The sequence below is a fragment of the Pongo abelii genome, chromosome 2, assembly GCF_028885655.2.
Source record: "Pongo abelii isolate AG06213 chromosome 2, NHGRI_mPonAbe1-v2.0_pri, whole genome shotgun sequence".
Taxonomy (NCBI): domain Eukaryota; kingdom Metazoa; phylum Chordata; class Mammalia; order Primates; family Hominidae; genus Pongo; species Pongo abelii.
This window is the reverse complement of record NC_085928.1, coordinates 203,264,097-203,277,690: the sequence shown is the minus strand read 5'-3', so window position 1 is coordinate 203,277,690 and position 13,594 is coordinate 203,264,097. Positions and strand designations below refer to the sequence as shown.

General features: G+C 40.2%; 1 protein-coding gene across 6 annotated transcripts in view; it reads right to left on the bottom strand.

Annotated features, from left to right (window-relative positions):
- PLAAT1 (phospholipase A and acyltransferase 1) overlaps window positions 1-4,461 on the bottom strand; it is a 79,930-nt gene extending 75,469 nt beyond the window's left edge. For 3 of the 6 annotated variants that reach the window (XM_054553132.1, XM_024244725.2, XM_054553133.2), the window contains exon 1: window positions 3,469-3,944. In XM_054553132.1, the coding sequence (XP_054409107.1) occupies window positions 3,469-3,783 (315 nt within the window). In that variant the 5' untranslated portion in view covers window positions 3,784-3,944. The other 3 variants (XM_054553135.2, XM_002814425.3, XM_054553134.2) reach the window with 3 other exon arrangements.
- Between the last annotated feature and the right edge of the window lie 9,133 nt (window positions 4,462-13,594).

Sequence of the window (13,594 nt, the reverse complement as noted above, 5' to 3'; positions counted from 1 at the left end):
GTATATGTGCTATGGTTTGAATGTTTGTCTCCTCCAAAATGCATGTTGAAACTGAATGCCTAATGTGGTAGTATTGAGAAGTGGGGCAGGCCTTGAAGAGGTGTTGGATCAGGAGATCTCTGTCCTCATGAATGGATTAATCTGTTCATGGATTACTGGATTAAGGAGTTCATGGATTAAAGGATTATCATGGGAAGGGAACTAGTGGCTTTATCACAGGAAGAGAGACCTAAGCTAGCAAGGTAGCATACTCAGCCCCCTTACCATGTGATACTCTATACCACCTTGGGACTCTGCAGAGTCTCCACCAACAAGAAAGCTCTCACAAGAAGTGGTCCCTTGACCTTGGATTTCTCAGCCTCCATAACTGTAAGAAATACATTAATTTTCTTTATAAATTACTTAGTTTTGGGCATTCTGTTATAAATCTGTTATAACAGAAAATGAACTAATACATTAGTTTGATCATTTCTATAATGTATGGATAGATTAAAACATCACATTGTACCCCATAAATATACATCGTTGTCAATTTAAAAAAAAACAAAATGAGATATCATTACACATCTAACAGAATAGCTAAAATAAAAAACAGTGACAACATCAAACGTTGACAATGATGCAGAGTCATCGTTGTCATTAACTGGATCACTCATTCACTGCTGGTGGGAATGTGTAGCTACTCTGGAAGCAGTCTGGCAACTTCCTTAAAAGTTTATCTTGTAACTACTACATAATCCAGCAATTGTACTTCCAGCCATTTACCCCTGAGAATAAAGACAATGAAGATTTATATCCACCCAAAAACCTGCACACAAAAGCTTATAGCAGCTTTATTCATCATATCCCAAAAGTGGAAACAACCAAGATGACCTTCAAAGGGTGGTTAAAAAAATTAAAAAATAAAAAACTGTGTGCAGGCCTACCACGGAATACTACTTAGGAATAAAGGAAGAAACCACTGACATATGCAACAACCTGAATGTACCTCTAGAGAATTATACTCAGCGGAAAAAATAAAAATACACAATGCCAAAGGGTCACACACTATATGATTCCATTTTTGTAATATTCTTGAAATGATACAATTATTTAAAAAGACAGTGAACATACAGTGGTTGCTATGAGTTAAGGAAGTGGAGGAGGCAGTGGGAGGGAAGTAGGTGTGGCTATAAAAGGCCAACAAGTGGGATTCTAGTGGTGACAGGTTGTTCTGTTAGACTGCGAGCTGATTATTGTGGTGACCACTTTACAGATGACGAAACTGAGACTCAGATGAGTTAAGTGCCAGACCTAAAGCCGCACAGGTAGTAAGCGACACAACTGGAAGTCAATTTCAGGTGTCCCTTCTTATTCCAGAGTTCATGCTCCTTTTTTATACCATTGATTAACATCATTAACCAAAGGAATTTCTACTAAGCAACATTTCATTTTTCCCCTTCTCAAATACTATTAGATGGAGCAGCTGCAAAAGCACGCAAATACATATTTCATATAATACCACAGGAAGTTTTTAAATATTCATATGCAGAACCAGAAGATAATGTGAAGTGGAACCTTGCTCCAGAATCCCTGCACCTTTCCAGTTGGGGAGTTTCCGGGTGAGGTTAGAATATTTCTAAGGTGCCCAGGCTCAGATTTTAGGCAAATATCTGTAACCTGTCTGATTGGGTAAGTTTTACATGGACCACATCTACCAATTTCATTCAGACAAATTGTGTAATGTACTGCTTCATAAGTATGAGAAAACACAGAACCAATTAAAGACACATTTATAAAATCCTCTACTACAATCTTTAAGGTAAAAAATGCTTCATTTTAAGAGTCCATCTGCAAAGAATTGTATGAATAGTTTATAATAAAGAGTGGCATGAAGGTTAAGTCTGTAACCTTTGTGTAAGAAATTTCCCATTTCAACTGGCCAACTGGCAAAACAGGCTGCTGTCTTTATAGCTCTATGTTGGTCCCTGGGGATGCATCAAAAGAAATACATGTTCCCTGCCGACTGGGGCAGGCTGAACGTCTGCTCATGCCTAAGAGGCCACCCAAGTTACAGAAACACGAAGAGCACTTTTTTAACAACTACTCCCAAGAATGTTACTGGAAGTCTGAAAAACAATCGCAGGTGATCACAGACTACCCCTAGCCCAAGGCTTCTAATTAGGTTTGGACCTTTTCCCATTCCAGCTGCACTTTCCATCCATAATCCTCCTACACTGAGATGTTTCCATGAAGCCCTGTATTCCCAGATTGGCTAATTCATAGACTCTCAGTGCTGCAAAGATCCTTGGTCCAACACTCTCACGCTACAAATGAGGGTTCCACTCCTCGGCCAAATTAACTATCCGCTGCCACAGCACTGTCATGCCCTGCTTGGAATCTTCCAGGGCTTCCCACCACTGACTCCCCATCTTGGTCCCCCGCCCTAGAATCCTGGCATCCTTATTAATCCCTACATTCTAGGCAAACCAAACTATCCATTATTCTTCACACTCAAGAGTTTTGTTTTGTTTTTGTTAATACTGAACCTTCTACCCAGAAAGCCCATTTCCAAGTGCCCCAAATAACTCAATCTTAAAAAATCCAGGTCGATGCCACCTCCTCCCCCTCTCTCCTCCACTCCCCAGCTCGGATTGTCTTCCTCCGATCCGCCTTCTTTAGCTTCCACAGGCATCTATCAAATGGCCCATCCACTTCCTACACCTGCCTCAGCTACTGGTCTCTGGGGAATTGTCTCTTGTGGGGCATACGCTATGGAGGGATGCTTCTTGTTTTTCTCTATACCATGCGTCTGATCTTTTGGCTTCCCTGAGCCACACTGGAAGAATTGTCTTGGGTCACACAAAATACACTAACACTAATGATAGTTTATGAGAAAAAAAAAGCGCAAAAAAAAATCTTATAATGTTTTAAGAACATTTACAAATTTGTGTTGGGCCGCATTCAAAGCTGTCCTGGGCCGCACGTGGTTAGTGAGCCACGGGTTGGACAAGCTTGCTCTATACCTTCAGTCTCCGGTTAGAGTGCCTCACACAAATAACTGCGGAGCAAATGTTCATTGAATGAAGGAATGAGGAATCCAAGCCCAGAGAAAACATGAGTGACTTTTGCCAGCACGAGTCTTAATATTAATAGTCTCGAATGCCAAAGGAATATCACCATCCAACTTTCCAAAATCCAATACAATAATAATTACTTGTATTATTATTTTCACTTCAGTGAGGACAGTAGGTTTAAAAAGCCTTACACAGATTGGGTTTCTAGTCCCAGCTCTGCCACTTAATAGCTGTGTAACCTAGGGAAGCAAGTCTCTTGCCCTGTGGACTGAGTTCCCCAGTCTGTGAAAAAGAGGAGGGTGAATAAGATCCGTTGTTCTCTAATCATGTCAACTTTTCCCACTTGCCAGTTGGTTAGAACACGGTTGGTTGCCGGGGCGCCTCGAGGTCCTCCCCACTCCGCCCAGCACACCTCACTCTCAAGCCGGGGTCTTCTTCTCGCACCGGGAGACAGCTGCGTGTGTCCTGGGGTCTCCCTTGGCCTCGCAGCTGCCAACCTTGCCGCCGGCGGCCGCGGGACGACTCCATCTGTACCCGGGAGAGACCCGGGAGGCAGGCGCCGGCCACCACTCAGGGCCGTCCTCCAGGGCCAACCCCAGCACCAGCGCCGCCACGCTGAAACGGTCCCAGCTGCCCCTCCGCGGCTCTGAGACGCCCGCACGCCAGGGCGCCGACGCGCTGGGCCCGGCGTCCGGGCGCTGCCGAGCCAGCAAGAGGCTCTGACCATCGGGGAGCCGCCCGCTCCGCCCAGGAGGCGGGGCACAGTCGCTCCGGCTAGACCTCGCTTGGCCCCAAGACCAGCTTCGCCCTCCCGCCCGTCCGCCAGGGGCCTGCAACTTCTTGCTCCCCGACGCAGCCGCCTCCGCGCGCGCACGCAACGCACGCGCTCCAGCGACTACGGTCAAAGCGCAGCGCCAGCGCCAGCGCCGCGCAACCAATTATGCCGCCGCCGGCTCCGCACCCGCGTCTGGGACGTTCCCGCAGCCAACATTTCAGGCGCTGTGCTGGGCGTCGCGGTTATAAAGATAATCGGTTTTATTGAGCCCAGGAATGTTCGGGTACACCCATCATAAGTACACCCACTCTTCTAGCTCAACAGAAATTCCCTTAGGGCCCAAGGGATCATGGTACCTGCACCCCAAGAAAGCCTCTCGGTCTTTGAGTCAGCAAAGTGGCGGAGGAAGGACTGGCCCTAAAACAACCTCACCGCTTACACACACCACACATCACACACCACTCACACACACACACACGCCAGATAGCCAACAGAGACCTCCAACCACACACCACACACACACACACACACACACACACACACACACACACGCCAGATAGCCAGCACAGACCTCCAGACACACACACACACCCCCGGTCCCCCAACACCCCCCACACCCCCACACACACACCCCCTCCCCCCCCCCCCCAACACACACACACACGCGCGCGCCAAATAGCCAGCAGAGACCTCCAGGATATGGCTGTGAGTTTAAAAATAAAGCTGGGTCAGGGAGAGTATCCTTTTTCTCACTGCTAAAAAAAGAGGCCAGTAATACTAACCCAGCTAAGTAAGGAACCCTTGAAGACTAAGTGAACTTTATGGAGCGCTGCACAGGACGTTGCTTCAACCTAGTCATAACTTAGATTTTTATTCTGATGTAAATGGAATCGCAGCTAAAAGGATTTTTTCCCACTTATTTGAAGGCTAAAAAATATCTCGCTAATTTTATGTGTTTTGTCATAATGGGATAACAACTACCTAAATATGCAACTTTTTTCGTAAAGCTATTGGGTTGTGTTATGAAGGTTAAGGGTGAATCAGTCATCTGAAACTTTGGGTCTGGACTGGCACCTTTGGAAATAGTACACAGAAGGACATTGAAAACATGTAATTATTGACAAAGTGGAAACTAGAACACTTGAGGAGTTGTAGCTTTTTTATGCATTAATATTTTCTTACATGTTCCTTAGTATATATCCAGTTATAAGCTGAATCGGATATGCCTTTCAATACCCTTTTAATGTCTCAAAGAGAAAGCCATAAACATTCATTTGCTTTATGTTTCTCAACTATTTCAATTGAGTCATCACTGTAGGAAGTGGTTCATGATTTTATACTGGAGAAGTTATTATGAGCATTTATAAAGCCATCCTGCTTATGAGCTAAATTTATTATGTTTGCTGGGTTAATCTGTTTTCTCTAATCAAACACTTAATCATCCAGTCTCCTCTCTGCGTTATGGATTCATGAATGTGAAGTGAGGAGAGTTGCTCAGTCAAGGTAAAATGATAAATTATCTTTTCGTTTTCAGGGTATTTGTGATTAAATGCTTCATAATAGAATTAAAATGAAATAAATCTTGTGATTTTACTTCTAGATTCCTGCCAGGTATAGATAAAACGCATTTGGTTAAGAACAAATTCAATTCAATGCCTGAGTGGAATTTATAGGAGAAATGTAGAAAGCGTTGTAGTTCAGGAGAGCCCTGAGTTCTCTCTTCATTTCTATGGATTGGAGAGAGAGTTGATCAATTGGTGGTACTCTACGGATGAGCAGCAGAGAATTAAAATTTCCATTAAGAAAGAATGAGGACTTAGCCTTGGGCAGTAATAGGCAAAGTTTGTCTTAATCTAGAGTTGTAATCTGGGACCTCAGGGGCTGTGATTGGAGCAGAGTTAAATTACATTTAAATAAACAGTTCCTATTATTTTGGCCATTGTAAGTGAAGCCCTGTGTGGCTGGCATTCTCTGTTGCTGCCTAATTTTATAGTAAGAGTTGAAACATATTGAAAAAAGCATAATGGAGATGACTTAATCCTGTTTGTTGTTGAGTGAATAAAGTTCACATTCCAGAAAAAGCCCTATAAGGTAACAAAAATTACAGTTGGCCTTTTAGCACATGGAAACTCGAACCAATTGGCATTGTGTGATATTAGACAGAGGCCTCAAACAACCCTATATGTTTTGTGCATATTTTACAATTAGCAAAGCGCTTTGATTATGTTGTCTCATTTGATCCTCACAGCAAACTTGTGACTGCTCAGTCCTGGCAGTTGGTGTGAGGCCTGAGATGTGGAGCTCTGTATTCCAGGTCTCCTGGGGTAGAATTGAAGTCAGACCTCTTAGGCAAGAGCTCTTCCCCTACCCAGACTCCCTCTTTTATCAGACAGCAAAAGAAAAACTTTTTTTTTTAATAGGTTTTCAAAACCACAAAAATAAAAGAGCTGCACAAATAACTGAAATATTTGCCAAGATAATGCAGAGATGGTTGGCTACGTTTTACGTGAGCTAGTAAGAGTTGAGACAATCATTCCAATAGTTCCAACCTCAGCCCCTAAAATCTATGCTGTAAAAGTAAAAGCTTTTTTCTTGACTTGAATGTTCAGGCCACCTGTCTGCTCAGACTGGATTTTTTTCTGTACAAATTACTTAACCCTCTAATTCAATCTGCTTTGTATATTTTTGGTCAATATCATTGGAACTGAAAATCTGTTTGCTTACAGATTTTTCACGTAGTGCACATCCAAGCTAGGTAACGTCTCTGCAACTGCTGCTTCCTGATGATTATATTCATTTGAAATGACTAAGCTTGGTAAATTAGGCTAAGTCAAGTCTGTCGAGCAGTCAAGGGACGAATGAAGAAAAGAATAATGTAATGGAGGCTACACCAGAGACACAGAAATCTATCAGCATGTGGCAAGGAAGGAAGAACATGGCTATGTCTTCTATATAGAGAGTTGCCTGCATTCTTCTCAGAAAAAAAAAAAAAGACAATGGAAAAGCAATGAGTCATGAGTCTTGGGTTCTAAGCCTGGTTCTACCATTTGCTAGCTGTATGACAAGAGGCATGTTTGTTAAACCTCTGAGCCTCAGCTTATACATACACGAAACAGGAAAAATAGTAACATAGCCTGCCATCTTCACAGATTTGTGAAAAGGTCTTTTAAATATCCAAAAAGCTTAGTATGTAGAAGAAAGATTAAATTTAAGCTATGGGTATAACACAAAAATATACTTGGAAATTATTCTTAAATTTCACCATATTTAGGAAGTGGCTAAATATAAACATAATATTCCTACTTCTGCATTTCCTATTTCTCTCTTTGCATTTTAAATTCAGAGGAAGTTATTTATTAATTGTAACATTTAAATAGTATACATTTCTGTCATTTAAAAGTGGTACTGACAATGTAGTTAATCCTTTATTATCTTTTATTGGTCTAATAAATAAAAGTGCATGACTAAAAACAGGCCACAAATATCAATGATTTGGGGATTTCGCCCTACAGGAAAATCATACAATGCATTTGGAAAAAGGTAATTCTGACTTGTCCTCTACAAAATGCTAAATTTCTGCACAAAAGCTTAAAGCACAAGTGTTTACAGGATTCTCGGTGACAAGAAAAGTGATAGTAAATGTGCTTTAGCACTAAAATTCATGTATCCATGGAAACCTGTGAAGTTCTGTAAGCACACACACACGGCCTGCAGTATTTATTGAAGAGCTAAGACAGCGATCAGTGGGTTACTATGCTGTGAAAAGCCGACAGATTGCTGGAAGCTGCTATGCACAGGCATGGATGAGGTTGTTTTTCCCCTGCTAAATGTAATTACAGAGAAATTCGGAAATCTCAGCTATTACTGAGAAAAAAAAAACATGTTTATTTATTTATATGTACCTTTCAGAATACAGTGTCCTTTTTTTACAGTGTCAGATTTTTTAATCAGGAAAGTCTTGAAAAGTCATCAGCATTTCCCCTTCCCACACATTTGTAGCCATAGTCAAAAACTCCCTGGTAGATTTTCCATGTGTGCAAAGAAAGATATTTCTTGAATGTTAGGAGAGAATGCCCCCAGTTTTTTCCAAACTGATTATTCCTGGGTATTTAAATATGTTTCTTATCAGTGTTTCCTAATGTATAATGATTTTGAAAGCAAAGAGCATGATGATATTTGGGGGAAAGAATCACCTGCAAATATCTGAAGTGTTTATTTAACCACAGACTGATACTCTAATAAAATAAAGAAGTAATGCTATTTCATAAAGGCATATTCATACAGCATTCTTTTATTAAAACATACATCTCATCTCATTTAATCCTTACATTAATCTCAATGAGTAGTATTATGCCCACGTTCTCTTCCATTGCCAAGTCCAGGATTCTTTCTCAAATCTTATTCTAAACTTTAATAACTTGGAAATGGTCTGTGTTTGGGTTGAAACAGAGGTAAAATTATTGAGTTCTTAAACGTACTTCATGTTTTATCCCCACAGTTTTCCTTTAAAGTTTTTTTGTGTGTGTTTGGTCTTGAACACAGTCATCTTGAAAGATGGACTGTTCAATATGATAGCCATTAGCCATATGTGATTACTGAACACTTAGGGGCTCATGTGAAATAATATATGAATATATTCATTTAAATAGTAAATGCTAATTTCACCTGTTTTAAAAATTGTTTTAATATGCTTACTAAAATATTTTAAAATATATATGTGGCTAGCATTATATTTCTACTGGACAGCACTGCTATTATCCAGAGCTTTCAAAAGGGGTCTCTTTTTTAAATCATTTAGTATATGGCAGATGTTCTCAGTCTTGCAACTGACTTGCCATACTTTTCACCAGAAACAATGAGATTAGTTCACACTGATTGTTTTCACCTAAAAGAAGTGCTTTAAGTTATCTTCTTTTTATGGACCAGGTTTCTCTTCTTTTCTCCCATGCAATTCTCTGGCAAAATCCAAGTAAGCAAATAAACCTTGTTTTGTTGTTGTTGTTGTTTGTTTGTTTGTTTGTTTTTTGAGCTCTCTGGGCCTCAACATTTGTTTATTCTAATGCATTTTTAATGGAGTTTAATAAGTAAATTATGTAGATAAACCCTCGTGCAAGAATTTGTAATGATCCAAGACTCTGGTGATTTAGTTTGAACTCGTAAGACTGGGGGAAAAAAAGAGAGCACACTGAAGAAATAATAGTTTGCTTCCAGTTGTATTAGGAATACTTTCAGCTGCAAGTAAGAGAAGACCACATTAATAGTGGCTGAAACAACAGAGGTTTATTTTTCTCATATATTAAGAAGTCTGAAGATAGGCCCTTGCTGGATTGATACTTTGCATCAAATCCCTCAGAAAAACTTGTTGGTTTAACCTTTAAAATATATCTAGAATCCAACCTTTCTCCCTACCTCTATCACTTCCACTTTTGTCCAGAAACTCTTCTTTTAGTAATATTTTTCTAGCTTATCTGTTTTCTTCCTTGTTCTCATTTAACATTTTCTATATCCAGTAGCCAGAAAGGTTCTGTTAAAATTTTATAGCATGGGCTGAGCACTGGGGCTCACGCCTGTAATCCCAGCACTTTGGAAGGCCAAGGTGGGTGGATCACCTGAGGTCAGGAGTTCAAGACCAGCCTAACCAACATGGTGAAACCCTGTCTCTACTAAATACAAAAATTAGCCAGGCGTGGTGGCGCGTGTCTGTAATCCCTGCTACTTGGGAGACTGAGGCAGGACAATAGCTTGAACCCTGGAGGCGGAGGTTGTAGTGAGCCGAGATTGTGCCATTCCACTCCAGCCTGGGCAACAGTAGCCTAACCCCATCTAAAAAAAAAAAAAAAAAAATGTATAGCATGTTGCTCCCCTGCTTAAAATCTTCCAATAATTTCTTATGTCTTTCAAAATAAAATCTAAAATCATTACTATAGCTTCCAGGCCTCTAGAAGATCTGAACCTTGGTGAACTCTCTAATCTCATTCCCTTCATTTTCCCTGTTGTTCACTGAGTTCTTGCCACTCTGGTCTTCTTGCTACTTCTTGAGTCGTGCCTTCCTTCAGAGTCTTTACATATGCTGTATCCTCTTCCTGGAGCACTCTGCCCCACTCTCCAATATCTGCATGATTTACTCTCTCATTTTCTTTATGTCTCACATGTGATTTTATCAGTTAGATATTCCTTTATAAGCCTATATAAAATATCACCCCATCATTCTTCAGCTCCCTTACCCTGCTTCATTGTTTTAACAATAGCTCTAAACTTTACCTGATATATATTTATTATTGGCTGTCTTGCTCCCTATTAAAATGTAAGCTCCCTGAAAACAGAGGCATTGTTTTTACATTTGAATTCCTAGTGCTAGTGCAGTGCGTGGAATGTAATAAGCATCCAATAACTAGTTGTTGAATGAATACTTCAACACCTGGAGGATATCAAGTGCTTCTGTCAGTGTCCCTTGACCTTCTTCTCCTTGCTTCCAGGTGGCTGCTGCAGCTCCCACTATCATGTCTTCATACAACCACCTTCAGATATAGGAAGCAGTGGTGTTGGGAGCTGAAAGCCTGAGGGTCGTGACCAACTCAGCATTCCACTGGAGGCTATATGATCAAACAACAAACTGTTTATCATAAATGCAGAATGTGGACAAACTCGCTTCTGCTCCTGATGCCAGAAAGTACGCTGAGAGCAGTCACTCCCTGGCCATGCTCCTTGAGGTTATCTACTGGAACATCTGGAGCCTACCGAAAAAAAAGCCTTTTCCTCCAGTACTTTTAACAGGGAGACAAATACCTCCCTGAGAATCTTCTATCAGATTTCCCTTTACATTTTCTTGATTAGAACTAGGTCATATGGGTGGATAGGAGGAAGAAGCTCTTCTGTTCTATTGTACAGTAGGGCAACTATGGTTAACATTGTTGTAGTTATATTTAAAATGTGTGTATTTTTAAATGGCTAGAAAAGAGGATTTTGAATGTTCTCATCACAAAGAAATGATAAGTTCCCTGATTTGATTATTACACAATGTATAACTATATTGATACATTACACTTTCTCTCATAAATACGTACAATTAGTATGTGTCAATTAAAAACAAAAAAATTTATTCTTTAAAGACCTGGGTCAAGGGCTACCTTTATTTGCAAGAGAGGTTAGGAAAGTATTTGATTTTTCTAAACTTTAGCAAAGGAGACAGACAATATAAAATACTATGTTTAATAAAAGCACCATCCCAATAAAATGCCATGATTAGGACACCTTATGCATATCACATGGCTGATTAGAAATTTGGTAAACCATGAGATTTAAAAGCACTCAACTGAGTGTTTTCACTGTGGATTGCCGCTATTTTTTTCCACCCTTTACATCCTGAATACGTAACCATTTATATGACTTATCATTCCAATTTAATTACTATTTTGTTAAAGGAAAACATTTTCAAATAATTATGTGGAAAAATTATGTACATAATTTTATAATTAGGGAAGGTTGATAGAAGGGTATATCAGATAGAAGGCAAATGAGGAAAAATGGCCAAAGCTATGCATACTTCAGATTGGGACAGACGGAGAGAAGCTGAGAGGAAGGTTGGCTGAGAGACCAGTGCAGGTGTGTGGGTGGGAGTGGGGTTGGGAGTGAGAGCAGGCCAGAGGGAGTACTGTCATACTTGATTTTATATCCCAATTTATGCTTTGCAAAAGTGCCAAGACTTGGTTTTTATGTAACATTTGTAAATCAGACAGAGTGTTACCTAGCAATTTACTTTTCCTTTTGAATAATTCACAAAAGCTTGATTTTTGGCAGGTTGATGGTGTGGCCCATGACAGTGTCCTCCAAGTTCTAAGGGAGTCTAGAAAAGACACTAGGATTTAGATGTCCAAATAAGCTCCCTTTTTCATGTCTTCCATGAGCTATCCATAGCCTAATACATCAATCATGAGTAAAGGCATGTATTTCAGGCCTGACATGTGGGTCACTAGGCAAGAAAGCAACCTGTACAGGACTCCAGGGTAGAGAGAGAGGAAGTGAAGAGACCCTCTTTACCTTATAATTTCAAATATTTTGTGTCCCATGATTCCAATTTTCTGGCCCAAAAGAAAATAATGACTCAGAATCCCAGAGTCCTAGAATCAGAGGGTGTGAAAGCTTGGACCTTAAGACATAGATGCTTGCCCTACCCGACTGTCATGTAAGCTCTGCATTGTGTGATCACACAGATATTTGGTAATGCTACTGTTTTCTCCTGTGACTATTTAAAGTGAAAAGAGAGCTTTTCACATTTTATAATGACATGATGACATATGAGGCAGCCGTTTTAAAATGAATTACATTTGAATACTTAGTCACTCAGATATCTTTTGCAAAAAAGCATGAATGAGAAACAGGTGAGATAGGATTCATTAAAATCACCACTGGCTGTGAAATCCTTTGTCAAATGCAGCATCTGGGATAGGGACACAGGCCTATTGCCCCAAGTTCACATATAATGCATCATAGTATTGAATTGGCAGGTTCTCCAATCCATTAGAAAATGGCTTCTAGTTCTTTTTGTTAAATTATCAAAAAAGAAGAAGAACTTGACCATGAAAAGTGAACACATTGCTCTTGAGATAATTTGATTTTCAACCAAATTATTGTACTTGCCATGGACGAACTCTTGGCTGGGATATGCCCTAAGAGGTAAGCAGGACTGACTGCCTGGTTTTATATTCCAGCCTTGCCATGTGTAGAAGTGTGATGTTGGCAGATTACTTAACCTCTCTATTCTCCTATTTTCCCATCACCTCCTATGAAGACCTACCTCTTTAGGTTAATGTGAGGATTAAACAACTTAATAAATAATAAATACTTAGAACAATGCCTGGAAAATACTATGTAAGTGTTAGCTATTATTGTTTCTACCCAAGTCGAAATGTGATCATTCCAAGAAACTTGGAAGAATATAGTGGAAATAAATCTTTGACAAAGTAGATTTAAGGATATAGGGGGAACAAATATTTCATTTCTAAGTGAAAAAGAATTGCAAACCTGTTAATAAGAAATTGTAGCATGGTATTTATTTCAAAAGATATAAAAGACATTGCCTCGTATAAAGTGGATCACACCTTCCCATTATTCTCTTGCTCAGACTATAAAAAAAAAAGAGAGAGAGAAACTAAATGACCTTTTTTCTCTGCCCGAACATTGATTCCATTAGGACCATAGAGCCGGTTGAACCAGTGCCCTCTAGGCTGGCTAGAACAGGCTCCGTCCTCTTTTTTTTTTTTTTTTTTTTAAGCAGATAACTAATCTTTACTCTTCCTAGGGCTTCCCCAAGCTCAGCTTCTTAATGTTAAACTTTGAATAGTGATGCCATTCCCTGTGGCTTATTGCTATAAGAAATGTCAAGAATCCTTGAGCTACTGATTCTCAGTATCTGTCTAATCCAGCTAACACTTGGAAGCTTAGAAGCCAGAGCCTGGAATTTTGTATATAAAGCACAGTGAGGTTATCTGAGGCAAACCAGCCTGTGATGGACCTAAAGGCAAAGACATGCCTGGACGTGCTATGGCTCCATGGCATGGCTGCAGCACAGCAGCCTCTCCGTGTTTGCGTGAGGACTTTGCAGTGTGCCCCAGGACTCTTCGGATCACTTTTAATGACTAATGGAATTAACATGGTGTCTCATGAATATACAGGTTGGCCATTTGAGGTAACTCCTGGGCTAGTTGGAAATGGTACTAATATCTCCAGAGTGCCTGAAAACTACTGAAAAAATACATAAAAGAAG